At 38.2% G+C, this 22,549-nt stretch overlaps 1 protein-coding gene across 1 annotated transcript in view; it reads left to right on the top strand.

The window, feature by feature from the left end:
• The first annotated feature begins 6,628 nt into the window (after nt 1–6,628).
• LOC150075288 (gamma-tubulin complex component 5-like) overlaps nt 6,629–22,549 on the top strand; it is a 110,728-nt gene continuing 94,807 nt past the window's right edge. The window contains exon 1 of the mRNA XM_090388433.1: nt 6,629–6,742. Within this exon, the coding sequence (XP_090244559.1) occupies nt 6,665–6,742 (78 nt within the window). The 5' untranslated portion in view covers nt 6,629–6,664. The remainder of the gene's footprint in view (nt 6,743–22,549) is intronic.

Here is a 22,549-nt window from a genome sequence, read left to right as displayed (position 1 = left end):
AACTGGATGCAGGGAATAACTTTGATATCATACATTTGGATCTTAGAAAGGCTTTTGATACTGTTGCACATGTAAGACTGCTGCACAAAATGGAGTAGTGCGGCATTGGAGGCAAATTGCTGCTATGGATAAAGGGATGGTTGAGTGGGGGAGAAGACAGAGAGTGGTAATCAATGGACACTGCTCCTTGTGGACTAATATTATTAGTGGAGTCCCTTAGGGTTCAGTATTGGATCTATTGTTGTTTTCTGTATTTATAAATGATATTGATCAAGCTTAATGTCCAAGTTTGCAGACGATACGAAGGTTGGCAGGGTTGGTAAGGACACTAATGACAGTACACTGCTGCAACAGGATCTAGAAAAGTTGAGCAGATGGGCTGAGAGGTGGCAAATGAAGTTTAACCTTGACAAATGTAAAGTACTGCATATGGGAAGCAGCAACTCCAGAGTGACGTGTCAACTCTGTGGTACTACACTGACAGTGGTACACATTGTACTCCCCAAATTCCAGTTCTGCATTCCTTATATCTGTGTGACACCACGTCTCTGCTATCCCAACAATATCCGCCTTTGATGTCTTGACCAACACTTCAAATTCATCAAATTTATTTAATATACTTCTAGCATTGGCATACATGCAAGTACACATGTACCTATCTTTATTATTAGTTACCCTAACACATCCCATATACCCACCTCTTTAACGATAATTGCCATCGGTCCTTGAAACCCCCAGCACCACTGGCTCCAGGTCGCTACTTATTCTAATAGAAGTTGTGCAAGAATCAGCTTCACCTCTGTCTGCGGCTACTTTTAACCTTTTAGTCTGTGAATTCTCCCAAACTGGCAGTTTTCTGACCCACCTAACTCTGTCTCGATAGCATCAGCAAATATTCTTGCACCCTTTCCATTTAAGTGTATCCCATCCTTGTAGAAGCAGTCTCTCCTGTTAACAAGCACAGACCACGCTAAAAAAAAATCTACGCCTTCAACTTTGCACATTCCCTCCAGGGCCGGATTGATTGAAAAGGCTCTCATCATGTATTCCTTCCTATCGTGTCTGGGCAGAATTGCAGACACTTTCAAATTTAACCCTGACTCACGACTTTTTTGCTACATTGACCTGTACTTGTTAAGTAAATCTGCAGATCTCCTACTCTTAATGTTATTGGTGCCAACGTGTAAAACAATATTACCTTTTGTGCCCTTAAAAGAAGATATATGCTTTACAACGTCATCAACTTCCGTCCCTGGCAGATATACCCTGGTCCTCTTCCATCAATCCTTTTTACACACTACATTCCCCATCATCCCTGACAATAGAGTCACCGACAATAACTAGTTCCTTTGGAACCAGCGCAATCTGCCTTGGAGATTGTCCGTTTGGTGACTGATGCCCAGGAGTGAGCTCTGGCATTGAGTTGGGCAGCTGAGAGCTTGACGGGCTCCTCATATTAATTTCTTCGAGGGCATATACCCTACATCTCAATCTCTCATAGACGCCCAGTAGAACGCTGAGTTGATGCCTAATTTCTAGACACTCTCTGCACCTGGAACACACAAATACATCCTTGGCTAGATCAGGTTCTGTTCCAGATTGTTCGGCAAACATTTCACAAGTTGCACATTTTTTTAGGCTGTGATGCTTTGGAGAATCGCCCCGCGCAGTTCTCCCCCGAGTCACAGCACTCCTGCCACTTTGTGCCCGTTGCTTTGCTGCTGTAGTCTGGGGCATGATATTTTAAATTAATAAGATCAATAAATTTAATTAATTAATTGTCAATACTACGCTATCTAATAGAATCCCAAATGTAGTGACGCGTATTACGCTATATAATTATACGTTAAAACTGCCTAGTTACCACAATTAAAAATTTGAATTCCCTACTACTCTATACAAAAACTATGGCTGCAAGGTTCGAACGAAATAACGGTTTTACGTATATTAAGTAGTAATCTACAAAAACTCTTCATCTAAATTAAAAATAAAAATAACCATCGTAACTATAACTATGAGAGTACGTATAAAGTGCAATATAAAATAACAATTAGGTAAACAAAAAGGCAAACACATCGTTTTTGTGGAGCCTGTAATTCACAATTGTGGAATTTAAGGAGGAACTGGACAAACATTTAGAGGGAATTGTTTTGTAAATTTTTTTTATTTTGGCTGATGCTGTGTAAGCTTATAACACTTGCTTTCTTGTGTCACATGCCACTGTCACTAGTAATTCGGTAAACCATTGAGTGTAGAATAGATGTGCGGTCGAATAGATGGCTACTAGTACTATACATAATATAATTATACTTTTTATACTCTTTCGACGTGTGAACCATACTTACTTCTGTTTCCTGTAAAAAATTGTAGAAAGCCCTCCTAGAACTTTGATCACCTTACCCCGTAAGGTCAGGTGGGCATAGAAGGAATTACGTACATTGAGGCATGTGCACTCGTGTCTGTCTGTACTGAAATTATATATATATATATATATATATACTATCATTGAATTATATTAAATATTAACATAATTTAAATTATAATAAAGTGAATAAATAAATAATTAATTAAGCATAAAGGCTGAGGTGAAGGTGATTCTTGCACTACTTCTATTAGAATAAGCAGTGGCCTGGAACGAGGGGTGTTGGGAGTTTCAGGGACGGATGGCAGTCATCGTGAAACAGGTGGGTGTTAGGGTAACTAAGAATAAGAATAGGTACATGGAAACTTGCATGTATACCAATTGGAAACTTGCATGTATAACAATTCTAGAAATATAGTAAATAAATTTGATGAATTTGAAGTGTTGGTCAAGACATCAAAGGCGAATATTGTGGCGATAGCGGAGACGTGGTGTCACACAGATATAAGGAATGCAGAATTGGAATTTGAGGAGTACAATGTGTACAGAAAGGACAGACAGGATAGGAAGGGAGGAGGCGTTATGTTGCTAATTAAGAAAAATATAAAATCAAACGAAGTGCATCCAGTTTGTATAGATGAACAGTGCACTGTTGAATTAGTTTGGTGTGACATAAGCACTGCAAAAGCAAAAATAAGAGTAGGAGTGTGTTATAGGCCTAATGACTCGAATGAGTACAATGAGCAATTGTAGACAGAAATAGAGTGGGCTAGTAAATCAGAATGTCTTTTAATGGGGAATTTTAACTTACCAGATATAGACTGGAACTTATGGGTTGGTCACTCGCACACTAGTAAGACTTGTGGATTTATTGGATGATTGTTTTCAGCAGCAGCATGTTCGAGAGGCAACTACAGAGGGTAATACTCTTGATCTGTTAACAGCAGTGATCATTCGTGTATTAAGAATTTGCAGATAATGGAACCACTAGGTGGCAGTGATCACAGTGTATTGATGTGGGATTTACCTAAAGATATAATTACCATCCGGAGTAAAGTATGGGGTTTTTGCTTCCGTAAAGGTGACTACAGTGGTCTCAGACAGCTTTTAAATTCTGTACAGTGGGACCAACTGCTGATGTTACCAACAGCAATTCTAAGTGGGAAGCATTCAAGGAATTAATAGTGGAAGCTACTAACCGTTTCATACCTATTAAGAAATATTGTTCAAGGTTTAGGCTAAATGGTTTTCAAATGAACTAATGAGATTCGTGGCGGAGAATAAAAATGCATGGGTTGCTTTTAAATTATCAAGCGACACAGAAGCCTATGATATATATAAGCTAGTCTGTAATCAATTCACAAAGGAAGTTAGGCAGGCGAAAGCAAATTACGAGAAACCTTTGGCAAAGGATGCTAAGAAAAACAGCAAGGATTTCTTTACTTATATAAACTCTAAAAGGAAGGGGATGAATCTGATTGGTCCACTTGATATCGATGTTTCGACCGTTGATGATCCTGCTCAGATAGCAAACAAACTGAATGAGTATTTTGCATCTTCATTCACACATGAGGAGTTATTATGGTTTGAAAATGGTAGAAGGTTATCAAATTGTAGCAGGATACTTAATGATTTTGTAATAACTGAGAGCAAAGTGGAAGAGAAATTGTTGAAGTTAAACATAAGAAAGGCACCTGGGGTGGATGGAATCTATCCAGTTATATTAAAGGAAGCGGCAAAGGATGTAAGGTAACCCTTAGCCATAATTATGAGAGCATCCTTGGACTCGGGGGAGATCCCCACGTACTGGAGATGTGCAAATGTGTTCCCAACCCACAAAGGGGATCGAAGGGTGACACGAGTAATTACAGATTGTTAGTTTAACTTCTGTTCTGGATAAAATAATGGAGTCACTGGTTAAAGATGCATTGCAGGATCATCTAGGCAAGACTGCAACAATAATTCAGACACAGCATGGGTTTGTTAAGGAAAAATCTTGTCTGACAAATTTGATTGGTTATTACGATGTGGTTACAAAGGGACTGGATGCAAAAAATAATTTTTATATCATATACTTGCATTTCAGGAAAGCTTTTGACACTCTTTCACATGGGAGACTACTGTACAAATTGGAGCAAAATGGTATTAACGGTAAGTTGCTACAATGGATGAAAGGACGGTTGAGTGGGAGAAGACAGACGGTGGTAATGAATGGGTGCTGGTCTTCGTGGACTAATGTTATTAGTGGAGTCCCACAGGGTGTGGTGTTGGGTCCACTGTTGTTTTGTTTATTTATCAATGATATTGATGAAGGTATATCAGGCTTAGTATCGAGGTTTGCAGATGACACAAAGGGTGGCAGGGTTCTTTATGACAGTAATGGCAGTGTGATACTGCAACAGGATCTAGAAAATTTTGGGCAGATGGGCTGAAAAGTGCAACTGGAATTTAACATTGAAAAATGCAAAGTACTGCATATGGGTAGAAGTAACCGCAGACAAACGTACCAACTGTGTGGTACTACACTTAAGTTGGTAGAAAATGAAAAAGACCTGGGAGTAATTGTGCAGTCAGACATGAAGTTTTCTTAGCAATGCTGACAGGCTGCCAGGGCAGGCCCTGGTGTGTTATTAAGGATATACAGTAATTTTGAAAATCGAAAACTTTTGGGACGAACAGAATAAAATTCCAGCGTCCACATACAAAAAAAAAAAAAAAAAGGTGAGAAATCTACCCCAGATTGTTGTTGACGCGATTAAAGCCTAATACTCGATATCATCTAATATTTGCTTCTCGCCATTATAATTTTCATGTAGTTTCACATATTAAAGGATAGGGTATTTTTCATAATCCCTATACTGTTTCTGTGTTTTTGGGGATGGAAACCATAATTATGTGGAAGTTATAACCATACAATCTTCTTCCCAGATCAATTATCTCTGACATGGTATTGATAAAGATCATTAAGGTCGTGCTGTCCTGGTGGGAAATATTTCTCAATTGCGTCGGCGATTGGTTCAGTTTACCATGACCAATCCGGTTAGAGTTAATCCGGATGTCGTATAATCCGAATAGAATTATGAAAATTCTGTTCACAGTCGAGTACTTTTAAAGACACACGGGATTTAGGAAGGCAGATGAGTATCTCTCATTGCGTGCTGATTGACTGTGCAGAGAGAGATGGGACGTACGTTACATTGTCTTTCGTGTTGTTCAATATCGTTGTTGCCTCTGAGTCGGACGGATGCTATTGCTTATATCGCTTCATTTGCGTACTTCCTTATACGTATACATAAATTAACATGTTTTCTATGATTATGTGTTCTAAAGAATTAAAAAGTGACATGAAAAGAAAACACTTTAACTTGAAAATGGTGTTACTGGAATTGAATAATTTGGTATTGGCCAACATGCTGTGCCAGATATTAAAAAAGTAAAAGAATCTATAAAGACATCCCTTTAAAATTCGATGTGGGGAGTGATAAAAGCAGTGTATTAAATAAAAAGACATTAAAAAAGCCGAAAGAAGTGTTGCTGGAAGTAGCTGTATATAATTTACCCCAGGGGCTCACATCTGGTGAGTATGGGCGTGGCTCACCCAGGGTTCCGAGCTGGATATCATCATTCTTCTCTTTATTTGTGATTTCATTCCCACTCTCTCTCTGGGTCCTAAGGTAAATCAATTTTTTTTTTGGCTGGTGCAGCATAAGCCTCAGGCTTCCTTGCACCCTACGGCTAATAATAATAATAATAATAATAATAATAATAATAATAATAATAATAAATAAGTGGCATTCTCAGCAACGATCAAGTTGCGTTGGTGTGCGACGCCAGCGCCCCTGATAAATGTATAAAAAGACAAAAGACAATTAACAACATAAAACTATTGTTTTTTTTATAGTTTTTAAATAAAGCTGTACAGTGATTTTGTTGTATTTATTTTCATCAGCACTGCCTATATCATTAAATTTCCCATTTATTTGTGTTCTAATTTTTTTCTTTTTTTGTCTTTTAGGGCTATCTCTTGCTTCACTAATCCGGAATCTCCTGTAATCTAGATGACATCTTACCCCCAATTTCCCCGGATTAGCGAGGGCTTACTGTACTTGAACTCATGTCTTTTCGATATAGCATCATGAGTAGCATACTGTCCACCATCTATCAGAGGTTGCTAAATGTGGTGATAAATGATGGGATGTTTTTATTTCAGATTGCAAGAGGGCAGTAGTGTGGTTTACAAATTGTTTCAATTGGTGACTACCCCGTGGTTATTTTGGGAAATGGTTAATTTAAAGGGAAATTATGGCGCCAATACAGAAAATAGAAAAATGCGTAGAACAAGATGCTCGTGCACTTATTAAAGCAATTACGGGATTTGAGGTAATTGTAATTGCTAATATTGGACATAACTGTCAGTATTTCATATGTATGGAATTAAACGTATTAACAGTTTGGAAGGTCGTGTCATTTAAAGCCTCTAAATAACAACCATATAAATATATGCTGTTTGTCTCTCTCTCTCTCCTGTTTTTTTTTTTTTTTTCTTTTCTTTTTTTCAGAATTATTATTGTTACTCATTTTCGGTATGATAACCTCTCATTAAGCTGTTAGCTCCGAGTTGAAACAAAGACTGGACTTGAACGATAGTAATAATAATGGCAAACGATGAAAGAAAGCACACTTACCCCAGGGGTTCACATCTGATGGATATGGGCTTGGCACACCCAGGGTCGCGCTTCCGTAGCCAGGTGGGAAGGAGCAACAGTGCTTAGCACACGCTTCTTGATTAGACCAGGGTTCGAGCCAGTCACCACCAAATACGGAGGATGCGGAAAGGTCAGGGAATGACCACCGTATATTCCCGGAGCAATATGGCCTTAGTTGCTAATGCTCTTAAAACCAAATAACAAAAAAAAAAAAAAAAAACACCCAGGGTCCTGAGATGGATATCATCATTCTTCTCTTTTTTTGGTGATTCCCTTCCACTTCTGACTTTCTCTCTCTCTCTCTCAGGGTAACTTGGAATTTTTTTTTTTAGCTGGTACAGCATAAGCCTCAGGCTTCCTTCCACTACATTGTTAGTAATAATGAATGATATAACATCATCAAAAAAAAAAACAAAAAAAAAGCACACTTCTCATATATCTGTCCATCCCTCCAACATCAAATTTAAATTTGTTCCAACAGTCAACAACCGCTAGCTGAAGGCAAATTTCGCACATCTTTCCCTGCAGCCATCCTTACTCAGTTTAAATTTATATCTTCTTGTGTGTAGCCTGAGAAAGGATTTCATGAACATTGAGCTTACTGAATAACTACACTCGATACAGTAATTCATTGAGAAAACCAGCTTGCATTTTATAATCATAATCATAGAATCTGTTTGCTAGATACTTTTTTGATTATCTGTAAGGTAAAATTACATTTGGATACAATTATAATTTGTAAAATTACATTTGGATCATGTGTAGGTAAAATTATAATGTTTTGATTTGTAACATGGAAATAGATTGCTGTGCTTTTCTTATTGAAATTAGTTGCCAGAATTCACCCCCCCCCCAAAAAAAAAACCGAATTTGAAATAGTATTGGTTTTTAGAATCCTGTACAAGTGTCAAACTGGCATTCTACTTAAAAAAACAATCAAAGTAATTAAAAAAAAAAAAACTGGGCAGGTGAGTTAGAAACTGCAGACTTGTTAAACAATTTGAAATCAAGCATGACTATTTATAAATATGTTTATGAACAAGCAATACATTATTTTTGTTTACTTCAGCTATGATGGAGCAGTTTCATATACTGCTATAGTTTTTACCTCTGATGTTTGCAGGTTTTGTTAAAAAAAATATTTTGGTAGAGTAATGACATTTTAAATAAAATGACAGTGAATAATTTTTTTTTTTTTTTTTTTTAGAGAACCTTATTTAACATTGCTTTTTTATTTTGTTTACAGTGTCACTAAAACATGAAACAAATATTTTGAAGTTTTGTAATTTTTATTGAAAACTAAAAGATTAAATATTACCAGTTTATAAAAAATAAAAGAAATACATGCAATAAGAAAAAATACATAAATACTTAGTGCTCATCAAATTAGCATTAGTACACACATGCAAGAAAGCAAGCTTATACAGCATCAGCCAAAAAAAAAAAAAAAAAAAAAATCCCATTTCACCCATCCATTTGCTCAAAGAGTTTGTCCAGTTCTTCCTCGAGTTTATTTAAGCTGTTAACCTCCACAACAACAGATGGAAGTTTGTTCCAGCAATCAACCACCTGCTGGCTAAAGGCAATTTCCACACGTCTGTTCTACAACTGTCTTTCCTCAATTTGAATTTATGCCCCCTCAGGTTCATAATCTGAGCAAGACTAAGAATACCATCAGCATTGAGACTGCTCAAACCATTCAGGGCCTTATACACCTCAATCAGATCACCTTGCAGGTGCCTAGTCTTCAGATGCAGCAAGCCCCCTTCGTTCCCCGCACCAGTCTTGTTGCCCTTCTCTGTACTCATTCTAGTAACTTTACATCCTTCTAGACTGGGGTTCGAGCCCGTGACCACCAAATACAGAGGATGCGGAAAGGTCAGGGAATGACCACTTCATATCCCGGAGCAATATGGCCTTAGTTGCCAATGCTCCTAAAAACAAAATAACAAACAGTCTACATCCTTCTTAAAATGAGGCCTCCAGACCTGTACGCAGTACTCAAGGTGTGGCCTGACCATTGCCTTATACAAAGGGATAATCACCTCCTTTTCCCTACTAGCAAAAATCCTGTACATCATTGACAAAACCTCATGACCTGCTTTGGCTGCCTGTCTGCACTGCTCAGAAAACTTCATATCTGACTGTACAATTACCCCCAGGTCTTTTTCATTCTCTACCACTCTGAGTGTAGTACCATACAATTGGTACATTTCCCTGGGGTTACTGCTACTGATATGCAGTATTTTGCATTTGTCAATGTTAAACTTCAGTTGCCACTTCTCAGCCCATCTGCCCAATTTTTCTGGATCCTGTTGCAGTAGCATACTGTCCCCATAACAACCCCGCCAACCTTTGTATCATCTGCAAACTTGGACATTAAGCCTGATATACCTTCATCAATATCATTGACAAATATACAAAACAATGGGCCCAACACTGAACCCTGGGGCCTACACTAAAATTAGTCCACGAAGAGCGGTGTGCATTGATTAGTACTCTGTGTCTTCTCCCACTCAACCTTCCTTTTATGCATTGTAGCAAATTGCCATTAATGCCATACTGCTCCAGTTTGTACTGTAGTCTTCTATATGCAACAGTATCAAATGCAGACATTGTGGGGTTAGAGATGTGATGTTGCTCGGATGCAGAATTTGAATATAAGGAGTAGTAGTGGCAGATGATGCAAGAAAGCAATCTTATATAGCATCAACCAAAAAAAAAAAAAAAAAAAAAAAAAGAAAGAAAAAACACTTCATCCATCCATACTCTCCAAGAATTTGCCTAGTTCTTAGAATTTATTCAAACCACCCATTTCCACAATAACAGATTGAAGTTTATTCCAACAATCAACCACACATTGGCTGAAGGCAAACTTCTGCTTATCTGTCGTTCAACCATCCTTCCTCAATTTGAATTTGTGCTCCCTTGTGTGTGTTTCAGTAAGAGGAAGAATGCTATTAACATTCAGCTTACTCAATCCATTCATGGCTTTAAACACATCGATCAGATCTCTCTGCAGGTGCCTACTCTCCAGATGCTGCTATTTGCATTACTCGAACCTTTCTAGGTAAGAGCACCCTTTTGTTTCCTTCATCAATCTGGCTGCCATTCTCTGCATCCATTCCAGCAGATCTACATCCTTCCTAAAGTGAGGCCTTCAGACCTGTATCCAGTACTCAAGATTGGACCTAACCTTGTACAAAGGGATAATCAGCTCCTTATCCATGCTAGCAAAGTTTCTGTATATCATCAACAAAACCCTGTGAGCTGCCCTGGCAGCATATCTGCACTGCTCAGATAATTTCATATCTGATTGCACAATTATATCCAGGTCCTTTTCATTTTCCACTACCCCGAGTTTGTATCACACAGTTGATAAGTTACTCTGGGATTACTGCTACTGTATATACAGTAACTTGAATTTGTCGATATTAAACTTCAACTGCCATTTCTCAGCCCATCAACCCAATTTTCTTAGCTCTTGTTGCAGTAACTCATCCTGATTACTGTCATTAACCACCCTGCCAACCTTTGTATCATCTACAAACATAGACATTATGCCTGTTATACCTTTATCAGTATTGTTAATAAATATTGAAAACAACAATTGGCCCAGCACTGAACCCTTGGGGGATTTGTAACATGGAAATAGATTGCTGTCCCTTGTGCTCACTAATGTTATTAGTTAATGTCACTAATGTTATTAGTGAGCACAGGGGACACTAATAACATTAGTTCATGAAGAGCAGTGCCCATTGATAACCACTCTCTGTCTTTATCCACAGCAGTAACTTGCCCTTGATGCCATTGAGCAGTCTTTTATGAGCAACAGTAACAAAAGCCCTCCTGAAATCCAAGTACATGATTTCAAAATTATTTTTGCAACTAGTTCCTTGGTCACTACATCATAGCAACCTTTCATATCTGTTAGACAAGACCATTCCTGAACAAATCTGCTGTGATTGCAGTATAATTACATTCCTGTCCAGATGGTCCTGCATTACATTCCTGTTCAGATGGTCCTGCATTACTTCTTTCACCAGCGACACTATTATTTTCCCTGGAACAGATATTAAGCTAACATCTGTTCAGTGTGTACCGACAGGATAGAGGAGGGGTTATGCTGTTACTTAAAAAGCACATAAAATTTAAGGCAGCGCATTCAGTTGACGTGGGTGTCTAGTGCAGTGTTGTCAGTTTGGTGTGACATAAGCATTGGGAAAGCAAAAATGAATAGGAGTGTGTTATAGGCCTAATGACTGATGGGTACAACAATCAATAATACAGAGGACTATTAAATCAGAATGTCTTTTGTGGGATTTTAACTTTCCAGATATTGACTGGAACTTGTGGGTTGGTCACACACACACACTAGCAAAACTTTTGTGGATTTATTAGATGACTGTTTTCTGCAGCAACATATTAGAGAGACCACAAGAGAGAGTAATATTCTTGATGTGATTATCAGCATTGATTACTCATGTATTAAGAATCCCCAGATAAAAGAACTACTAGGTGACAGTGAACACAGTGTATTGATGTGGGATTTACTTAATCATGTAACTACCACCAATAGTAAAGGAAAGTGTTTTTTGCTTTCATAAAGGTGACTACAGTGGTCTCAGACAGTTTTAAATTTTATGCATTTGGATCCACTGGTGATGTTACCATTAGCAAATTCTAAATGGGAAGCATTGAATGAAATAATTATAGAAGCTATTAGGCTTTTCATATCAACTAAGAAATACCATTCAATGCTTAGACCTAAAGGGATGTCAGATGAACGTATGAGACACGTAGAGGAGAAAAATGCATTGGATGTTTATCAATTATCGGGTGATGCAGAAGCCTATGGTAGTTTGCAATCAAGTCACAAAGGATGTTAGGCAAGCGAAGGCAGATTGAGGGAGGCAGCAAAGGAGGTAAGCAAAACCTTTGCCTTAATTATGAGAGCATCCTTGGATTCAGGGGACATCCCCATGGACAGGGGATGTGGACCTGTTAGCTGAACTTCTGTTACATTGAAAAAACATGAAGTCACTGTTTAAAGAATTAATGCAGGACCATCTAGACAGGAATGCAGTTCTAGATGTCAGTCATAGCATGGGTTTGTCAAGGGGTGATCTTGTCTGACCAGTTTGTTTGGATCTGGGCTCTAGAAATACAACTTAGGTCTACTATCCACAAAAAATAATTGCTGGTCCATAGTATTGGTCTAATTTTTATGTACATTTTTATAGGTGATGTTTTAAAAAATTAAATGTTATGATAACAAAATATAGACAAAGATGGAAAGAACATGTAGAAAGAATGGAAGATAACAGATTCCCTAAATTAGCTTATACATATAGAGCAAAAGGAAAAAAGAGACAGAGGAAGACCAAAGAAAAGATGGGCAGACCTCTTCGAGATTGGAACAGGCAGATCGCCTAATCCATGAAGGAAGATAAGATAAGATGATAACAAAACAAAAAAAATATCATTCTTTAATTCTTACTACACCTTACACATAATTATAGAGAAATATCATTTCCTTTACATGGATTTAAAATGTACACCTTTAACACTTGCAGTTCATTTACATAAGGGCTTCTTATGTCCACCAGTGTGTCTTTTTGTGGTTGCAAAATATCACTTATCCACTGATTTATCTGGAATGAAGTCCTGCAGAGAAGGGCTGTTCATATGTATTATCAATAATTAATTAAAATGTAGGGATTCATTGATTGATCTCAACTTCCCTTTTATTAGATTAATTTGACTAAAACTTCGTTCACATGATGCAATACTTGCTGGTAAAATTGCTACAATTTCATGCAGTTTTGAGAGAAATGGAAACCTGCCCTTATTACTCATTGTTCTTTCAAAAAGATCATATATGTTTAAATGTTTCCTCACAACTTTGAACTCATATCATCTTTCATCAAATTTATTGAAACTGCTTCATTATTATTAAAGTGTTTGCTGAAATGTTTTACGTTGCTAATGTTAAAAGCTGCACACAACAAAAACATTAAGTTTTTGTTGTGTGCAGGTTTTGCTAGCGTAAAGATAGAGGTGAGGGAAGACAGAAGACTGGGGGGTGAGAGACAGAAATATGGGACCAATAGGATAGGTAGCCCCAGTTTTCAGTGAGGCATGCCCATGCCCCAACAGAGTAGATGATGTGGGGTGGTGATGAGGGGAGGCAATGAAGGTTGTCTCCTCACCCAAGGATGTGGGAATAAAAGGTGAAGGGAGCTAGGGTGCCCTCTTCAGGTCGCCATTAGTCTGTTGGCAGTTATGCTGTTTTTAGTCTCTTCTCAGTTTTCGGTGTCACTCATGGGGGAAATCCCCATCCTGGTCTCTCCTCCAGTGATCAGTGTACTGCTTTTAGTCTCTTCTTTGTTTTCAGTGTCACTCATGGGGTAATCCCCATCCTAACGTCTCTTCCAGTTGTTAGCGTTCCACTTGGTCGAGTCGGATGTCCTCAAATTTTGATTTTCTGTTTCATCTGGTAGCATTTCTTGTCAGTCTCTGTGTTGATTGCTGTAGATTGCTATTAGCATTTTCCTCCTGGCAAATAGATCCTGTGCGAAGAGGAAGAGCACCCTGTATTCTTCCTCTGAGTCCAGGAAGTAGGACTCCAATCCCTTTGGAAGGTATCTGATTCTTGTTATGAGAATCCCTCTGAAGTTCTCATATCGTGGACATTCATAAGCTATGTGGCTCCAGCTTTCGCTCTCTCCGCATGTACAGCTGGAATCGTTGGTGAGGCCCAGCCCGAAAAGCTTTTCATTGTATGGGCCATGTCCTGTTAACAGTGTTGTCATATGGTACCCTGTGAAGTACCACACTGGTTGTTTTGGATATATCTTGCGGATGTCCGGTAGGAATTTTTTTGTCACTTCACCCTTGGTGGTCTCGGTCCATCTTCTCTGCCAAAGATTTAGGAGGTGGGTCTGTAACCTGACTTTTTCATTCTTTAGGCTGTTCACCGGATCAGTCATATAGTCTTGGTGGGTGGCAGCCACTCCCTGAACAGCAGGAACATCAACCCCGCCTGGATAACCTCCAGATCCATGGGGAGCACTCTGGCAAGCACCTGCAGTGCTGGGGTGCTTACTGTGCTGCAAGCTTGCATTGTTGTGAGTAATATGGTCCTTTGGATCATTTCACGTGTTCTGTTCACAGCCAGTGCTGTTTTGGGAAGCCACACCGCTGCTGCATAGGTAATTGCTGGTAGGGAAGTTTTGTAGTATATTGACAGGGTTCTCTTTTTTGAGACCCCAGTCCTTCTTTGTGATCCTGGCTACCATCCCAGAGTAGTTCCCGATTTTTCTCTGGATGTATTTCAGGTGCTGCTGGAAAGACAAGTTATTATCCAGGATTATGCCTAAGTACTTTAGCTTTCTCGCGAATTTTATTGTGACATTTTCAATTTTGATTTGTGGGGACAGCCGCAATTGTAGTTTCACTTTGAGGAGGATTGATGAGGTCTTTTCTGGTGAAATTCTTAATTGGTTTTTGGAAGCCCATTGTTGTAGCCACTGTAGTTCTCGGTTTGCTAATGTCTCCAGTTGGGCCCTGGAGCAAGGTAAGGTCATCTGCGAACACGTGCGGTCCCAGGTCCATTTCCAGGAACTCATCGAGGACCATGTTCCACAGGAGTAGCCCCAGAACCAAGCCCTGCGGACATCCTCTGTGCACCTCTCTCGTAAGTTTCTGGTACTGCACGTTTATCTCCACTCTTCTTTGGGTTAGATAACTTTCGATGACTTTATACAAGTTGATCAGCACTCAGGCCTCCCTCAGCCTCACCAGGACGCTTGGCCGCCAAAGTGAGTCAAACGCCCCGGCAAAGTCAACAGAGATGAGCAGCAGGTACCTTTGTCTGCAGTCCTGCACTATCTTGAGCAGGTTCTCCAGTGCATCCACAGTTGATGTCCCCGGTCTGAAGCCATGCTGGTTTGCAGCTTGGAGGCCTGCTATTTCATAGTGATTTGTTATTCTTTTATGGAGCATCTTTCAAACAGCTTGCTAACTACTGGGAGCAGTGCGATTGGTCGATAGGCCTCAGGGTTTTCTGGATTCTTTGTAGCATTTTTTAGGTAATGATCTTCCACAATGCACACAGTGCAACTCTCTGCTTACAATGAAGCATATTCTTGTTGAGTGTGTTTTATACACCACTGCCTGCCAAGTCTCATTTAGTTTTCTTCCAAACCTTAAAGAACCCTTGACAATCTGCCACATCATAGGTAACGACCCTAATCTGCTGGAGTTTTTTCACTTTATTAAACACATAAAATTATATGATTGTTTTTGACTAATGTCATAAGTCACTATGCATGACTGTTGATAGGTTGCAATAATGTTGATAGGTGCAATATGGCCTAAGTAGCCCTTGCACCAAAAAACAACAACAGCTCCACTGCCTACTAACCAATTACCAGCCTTTCATGGCAAGAATAACTTGTTCATATCACTCACTAACTTATCAAAGTACTCTGTAGCTGTTGAGTTTTGGAGAGGAATTATGAATACAAATGCCTCTTACAGTTTCTGATTTTTATCTATATATCTTATATAAAGGACAAGTTCATCCTCATTTGAAATATCTGTAGAAGTAAATTAAGTTAAGGAAATCAAAATCTTTGATTTCCTTAACTAATTCTTGATTAATGACATCTGCAGTAGTATCAAAGTATAATATCAGCAATATGTGTCAGAGCTTTTGATACTGTTGCACATGGAAGACTACTGCACAAATTGGAGCATTAAGGCATCAAGTTGCTACAATGGATAAAAGGATGGTTGAGTGGGAAAAGACAGAGTGGTAATCAGTGGACGCTGATTACCAGTGTTATTAGTGGAGTTTCCCAGGGTTTGGTTTTGGCTCATTGTTGTTTTCTATATTTATCAGTGATATCAATGGCACATCAGGCTTAATGTCCAAGTTTGTAGATGGTACAAAGGTTGGCAGGGTGCTTAATGACAGTAATGATATGCTACTGCAACAGGATCTAGAAAAGTTGAGCAGATGGGCCGAGAGGTGGCAACTTAAGTTTAACATTGACAAATGTAAAGTACTGCATATGGGCAGCACTTTACTAGCAGTAACCCAGAGTAACATATCAATTGTGTGGTACTATACTCAGGGTGGTAGAGAATGAAAAGGATCCAGAGGTAATTGTGCAATCAGATATGAAGTTCTCTGAGCAGTGCAGAAAGGCTGCCAGGACAGCTCATGGGGTTTTGTCGATGATATACATGAATTTTGCTAGCAGGGATAAGGAGGTGATTATCTCATTTGTATAAGTCAATGGTCAGACCATATCTTGAGTATTGCATATAGGTCTTGAGGCCTCATTTTAGGTAGGATGTAGAGCTTTTGGAAAGAATACAGAGAAGGGCAATGAGATTGGTGAGGAATAAAGGGATGCTCTTACCAAGAAAGGCTTCAGTTCTGCAAACTGTGCAGAACTTATGTTTTTCAGTTTTGCAGCATCTGGAGACTAGACATCTATGAGGTGGTCTGATTGAGGTGTTTGTTTTTACTTGATGATACAACAGAACTCTTTTGTCCAGTGTTTTTAACACTTTCTGGTCCTTTACAAAACTAAAAATTGTAGTTTTTTTTTTTTGTTTTTTTTCATTTATTGTTCATAATGAAAGGTGAATTTACAAAAATTATGCATTAACAATAATTCAATAGGAAAGACAAATAATAAAATTTATGAAAGCAAAAAGAAAGTAGTTAACACTTTCTACAGAGCCAGACTCACTTTTCATGATGTAATATTGATTACATGATCCAGTCTTCTTACTCTCCTTCTTTCACGCCCCTACTTCACTTTACCTTTTAGTGACTCATCTTTGCAAAATAATTGTGCCTTTGTAAATAACAGTAAAATATTCAAGTATATTAGAACCTATAGTACTTAGTACCGTGCTTGGGTTGCAGGTTGAGAAGACGAAAGAAGATATTTGTTGACATTGGACTTGAACTTCTGTAAACTGTAATTTTCAGGAAATACGTATGAAGGAAGGTTGTTCCAGAAAACGGCAGTTGAATGAATAAACGAGGAAGATGAAAAGTTGGTTCTGTGAGTTTGGAATTGGACAGTAAATGGATGTTGGCTGGTGGAGGCACGTGTTCGGACTGTTTTGAAAGAGAAAGCGGGAATTATAGAAGCCAATTCAGAAGAACAGTGCCTGTGGAAGTATCTGTAGAAGAGACATGTAGCAGAAACAGTATGTCTATGAGACAGTTAGTGGAGAAACTCTGTTAGAGATGAATCATTAATTAACCTAACTGCCCTCTTCTGAATGGAATCAAGAAGCCTGAGAGAGGTTTTGGGGTCACCACCCCAGATGTGGGAACAATATTCCATGCCAGGGCGATTTGTTATTTATACAGAGTGAGCAGCTGTTTGGAAGAAAAGTAATGCGGAGAGTGAAAGAGAAAACCAAGTTTTTTAGATGCAGAGGAAGCAATATTTGTAATGTGCTTGTGCCAAGAGAGATTGGAAGTCAGGGTAATCCCCAAAAGAGATATATTATTTTGCCTAGAAATCGGAGTGTCACTAAAGATAAGCATAGGAGCAGAAGAATCCTTTTTGCGAGATATAAGACAAGACTGAGTTTTAGAAGGGTTGAAATCAACTAAGTTGTCTTTGCCCCACTGAAGAATTACCTGAAGATCGGCATTTAGGGAATTGGTAGCAGATTTTCGAGAAGTTGAAGCTGATTGAGCAAAACAAGGTTTCTCAAATTGGAAAGTGGAATGCAATGTGCTATCATCGGCAAAACTATGGATACGATTTCCAGTCAATGGAAGAAGGTCATTAATATATAAGAGGAAAAGAGTGGGGGAAAGAACTGAACCTTGGGGGACACCGGCATTAGTGGAGAAGTTAGAAGACAGAGAGCCATCTACCATCACCCTCAGTGAGCGATCAGAGAGAAAACTGGATAACCAATTACTAAAAACAGTTGGCAAACCATAAGATGGAAGCTTGTTTAGAAGACCTTTATGCCAAACACGATCGAAAGCCTTTGAGATGTCAAGAGCAACTACTTGTGTTTCACCGAACCTTTCCATTGAATTAGTCCATAAATGGGTAACATAAGCCAGAATATCACCAGTGGATCGACTCTGACGGAATCCATACTGGCGATCGTTGATCAGACGGAAGGTTTCTAGGTAGTTTAAGAGTTGGCAGTTAATTGATTTCTCCATTACTTTAGAAAGAGTAGAAGTAATTGCAATGGGTTGATAATTGGATGGGAGGGATTTGTCACCCTTTTTAGGAACTGGCTGCATATGAGCAAATTTCCAAGCAGAAGGAAAAACACTTTTGGAATAAGAAAGTGAAAAAAAGGCAGCAAAGAATAGGAGTAAGTTCAGGAACACAGGTTTTGAGAACAAGTAGAGAAATACCATCGGGACCTGGAGCTTTCTTAGCATCAAGATTCGTCAAAATCCTTCTGACATCCTTTTGACGGAAGGCCACGGGGCATTGAATGGAGTGTGTTGGGAATGGTGGGAGGTGTTTTACCAAGATCATTAATACATGAGTTGGAAGAAAAATGGGATGCTAGCAGGTCAGCTTTATCCTTGGCTGAAGTGACAACAGAACCATCTTGTTTGGACAGAGGTGGGAGCAGAGATGGGCAAAAGTTGCAGCCAATAACTTTGGCAAGAGACCAGAATGCTCGGCTACCATTAGGGTAAGAAGCAAGTTTTCTACTCTTAGCCTGTTCAAACTCTAGTTTGGACTAATTAATAACTGCTTTACAATTGTTACGAGCTTTGGTGTACGCAGAAATGAAACTGAAGAATTAGAAACAAGCCAATTACGATATGCAACATTCTTCTCTTGAACAGCCTTAGCACATTTATACGATCTGAGCAAACGTTGACATCAGAAGATTTGAAACAGTAATCCGACCAAGGAAAAGAAGAAAAGAAGTCTCGCAGGTCATCCCATTTTGCATTTTTGTAATGCCAAACAACACGAGGTTGGGAATAGCCATGAGATAAAGCTTCCATTGGAGAAGAGACAATCACCAAGTTGTGATCTGAAGTGCCTAAAGGACCTCTCACTTCGACCGTGTACTTAGAAGGGTTGTTTGTGAGAAAAAGATCAAGCGTATTGGCTGTATGATTAGGATTGTCCGGTATTCTTGTAGGTAAATGAACAATCTGTCCAAGGTCATTAGTAATTGCAAAAGCCTCAGCATCTCGACCAGTTGGGTCGGTTTGAATAGAAATCGGAAGCCAGCTGGAGTCGTGAACATTAAAATCACCAAGGAAAATTACCTCACTGTTAGGAAAGTTGGACTGGGGAAAGTCAAGTTGCAAAGAGAGGAAGTCAAAGAGCTCCAAGTGATTAGTGGAGTTGGGAGAACGGTAGAGACAACAGATGAATTTGACACAATGATGTAGAGAGATTGTAAGGCAGAGGAGATTCCAAATTGCCAAGTCTCTGACAGGGAATATCAGAACGGACATTTGCACAAATACCACCTTTGAGGCCAAAGGAATCATACAGCGAATAATTTGGGCATCTGAGATGAGCAGTAGTTGAATCAACCGATAACTGAGATTCTGTCAGAAAAAGTACATGGGGTTTGGCAGACTGCAAGTGGAAATGGACATCGTTGAGATTAGAATCGATACCACGTATATTTGTGAACTGAATTAGGAAGTGCTTGGGAGGTTTAGATCTTTTTGCAGATAAGCTTGCTCTATTAGATCGCTACATATTGGAGCAGTGTTGCATCAAGGACAAGTTACTGCTATGGAAAAAGGGATGGTTGAGTGGGAGAAGACAAGTGTTATTGTTAATGGACACTGCTCTTTGTAGATGTTATCAGTGGAATCTCCCAGGGTTTGGCGCTGGATGCATTGTTGGTTTCTTATGAAGGTATCAATCTTAATGTCTAAGTTTGCAGATGATACAAAGTTTGCAGAGTGGTTAATCATAGTAATCAGGGCTAATGCAGCAAGATCTAGAAAAATTAGGCAGTTGGGCTGAGAAATGGCAATTAAGCTTTAGCATTGACAAATGCAAAATACTGCATATGGGTAGCAGTAGTCCCAAATTAACATACGAACTGTATAGTACTGCGCTCAGGGTAGTGGAAAATGAAAAAAGACCTGGAGGTAATTGGTCAGTCAGACGTTACGTTCTCTGACAGTGCAGACCAGCTGCCAGGACAGTAGACCATCAATGATTTACAGGAATTTTGCTATCAGGGATAACGAGGTGATTATCCCATTGTACAAGGAAATGATCAGGCTGCATACAGGTCTGGAGGCCCCATTTTTCAGATGGATGTAGATCTACTGGAATAGAAGGCAATGAGATTGGTGAAGGGAATAAAAGGGTTCTGCAAATTGCAGCATCTGGAGACTAGGCACCTATGAGGCAATGTGATTGTGGTGTTTAAGGCTTTTAATGGTTGAGCAAATTCAGTGCTGATGGGATTCTTCTTCTGGCTCAGACTATGCATATGAAGGCATATATTCAAATTCAATAAGGATGGTTGCAGAATAGATGTGCAGAAGTTTGCCTTTAGTGAATGGATGTTTGATTGGCAGAAGCTTCAATATGTTATGGAAGTGGATAGTTTGAATGAATTCAAGGCAGAACTAGCCAAACTGTTGGGGGATAGATGGCAAGTTTTTTTTTTTTTTTTTTGCTGATTCTGTATAAGCTAGCATTCTTGCATCATTTAAACTACTAATACTAATATTAAAAATTGATTATACATTAATTATTATATACTCAAAGGCATTATGAGTATATATAATACCTTTGAGTATACAATTCAAACTATACTATTCAAAGGTATTAATAATAAAATTCTGATAGCTGTCTGTCAGACAGCTATCAGAATTTAAAAATTAATTGTATAAACAAAACATAATAGGTTATGTATTTGTAAGATTACTGCTGAACAGATGTTGAAAGGTATTGAAATACTCATGACCATGGGTGAAGTAAAACTAGTACAAGTGGGCAATTTGTCTTGCACTTTGAGAATCAGCACCATATTAAGTTAAGGGTTAGTATTAATGAAAGAAATGTATTAATGATGAATGAAAGTTTTAACAGTATCAAAAATTAAGCAATAACACCGGAGAAACATGCACACACACTGCGGGTGGTTCAAATGAAGTCTAGGATGATAATATTATGTTGAAAGTTGACACGTTTCATGATAGAAATTCACTTTTGAGACAAAAGATTAGAAACCTGTATATATTTATTACTAGGTGCTACCATGGGTTAACATAATTGGTTATATTTACACAGCAGTTACAAGTTACATGGTATCATACTCATAACCAAGGGGAGTGAAAGCAGTTATTAACTATTTGTTAGTAGGTCTTGATATTAGCAAATAAGGTGTTGGAACAATACAGACATTTAACTTTAGTAATTTTTATTAGTTAAAGTTATTAAAAAGATATAATTATAGTCATTGTTTAAAATAGGCTAGAAGTGGGGAAATCAAGCAAATGATTTATGAAGTTTTTTAATCCAAAAAAGTCTGTTGTTAAAAAAAAAAAAAAGTTATGGATAAGAAATACAAGTGATGCTCATGCACCATGTGCACCAATTAAGTACTGTATTGAAAATGCTACAAGTTAATAAAATATGCCTCAACAATATGCTCCTGATTCAAAGGATGATAGCACAGATAAATTCTAAACGTCCAAATTTTACACTAAAAAGCATACGCAAAGGCATAAAGTTAGACTAACAATTAGAATCTTATTTTTTGAATGCAGATTGTTGAATGAAAGGAGCCCAAAGTTCAAAAGGAGCTTCAAAAATGCTTAGTTCCTTATGATGAAATTCACAAAGCTTTATCAAGCAAAAGCAAACAAAACCAGATTACTGATTTTTTTAAAGAGAGCAGAAGATACACGAAATCTAGAATTTTATATTTTGTTAGTTTTATTAATAAAATAGTGTAGTTTTGTTAACATTTTGTTAATGAAATAGTGTATTTTTGTTAGTTTTTGGAACGTAACCCCCCCCTTTTGTACCTTTTCTTAGTCCCGTATAACACGATTTCACAAAACACGACATTTTATAGGAACCTAACTACCGTGTTATACGAGGCTTACCTGTAATTAGTAATATTGTATATATAATTAATGTAATTATATTCATTATAAATAATTTCTAAGTTTGGCTATTATTTTAACCCACTCTGTTGGAATTTATGAGAAACAGACTTCTTGAAATGTTGCCAAACTGTTTAAATGTTTCCATTGAAGTGGATTAACTCAATCCACCTTAACAGAAACACTAACTTGCAAATTAACTTGTAATACTTTCAATGAAATAGATTAATCATTACACATTTTGTATCTGGTTTGAACATTTTGTTTTTTGGACATTGCCTTTTTACAACAGGAAGCAAAGTTTATATATATAAAAAAAAAAATATCCTTTTTTTTTTTTTTTTGCCC

The sequence above is a fragment of the Mastigoproctus giganteus genome, chromosome 14 (assembly GCF_048544385.1).
Source record: "Mastigoproctus giganteus isolate SK-2022 chromosome 14, ASM4854438v1, whole genome shotgun sequence".
Lineage (NCBI taxonomy): Eukaryota > Metazoa > Arthropoda > Arachnida > Uropygi > Thelyphonidae > Mastigoproctus > Mastigoproctus giganteus.
The sequence above is the reverse complement of the archived record's forward strand: the minus strand, read 5'-3'. Positions and strand labels throughout refer to the sequence as shown.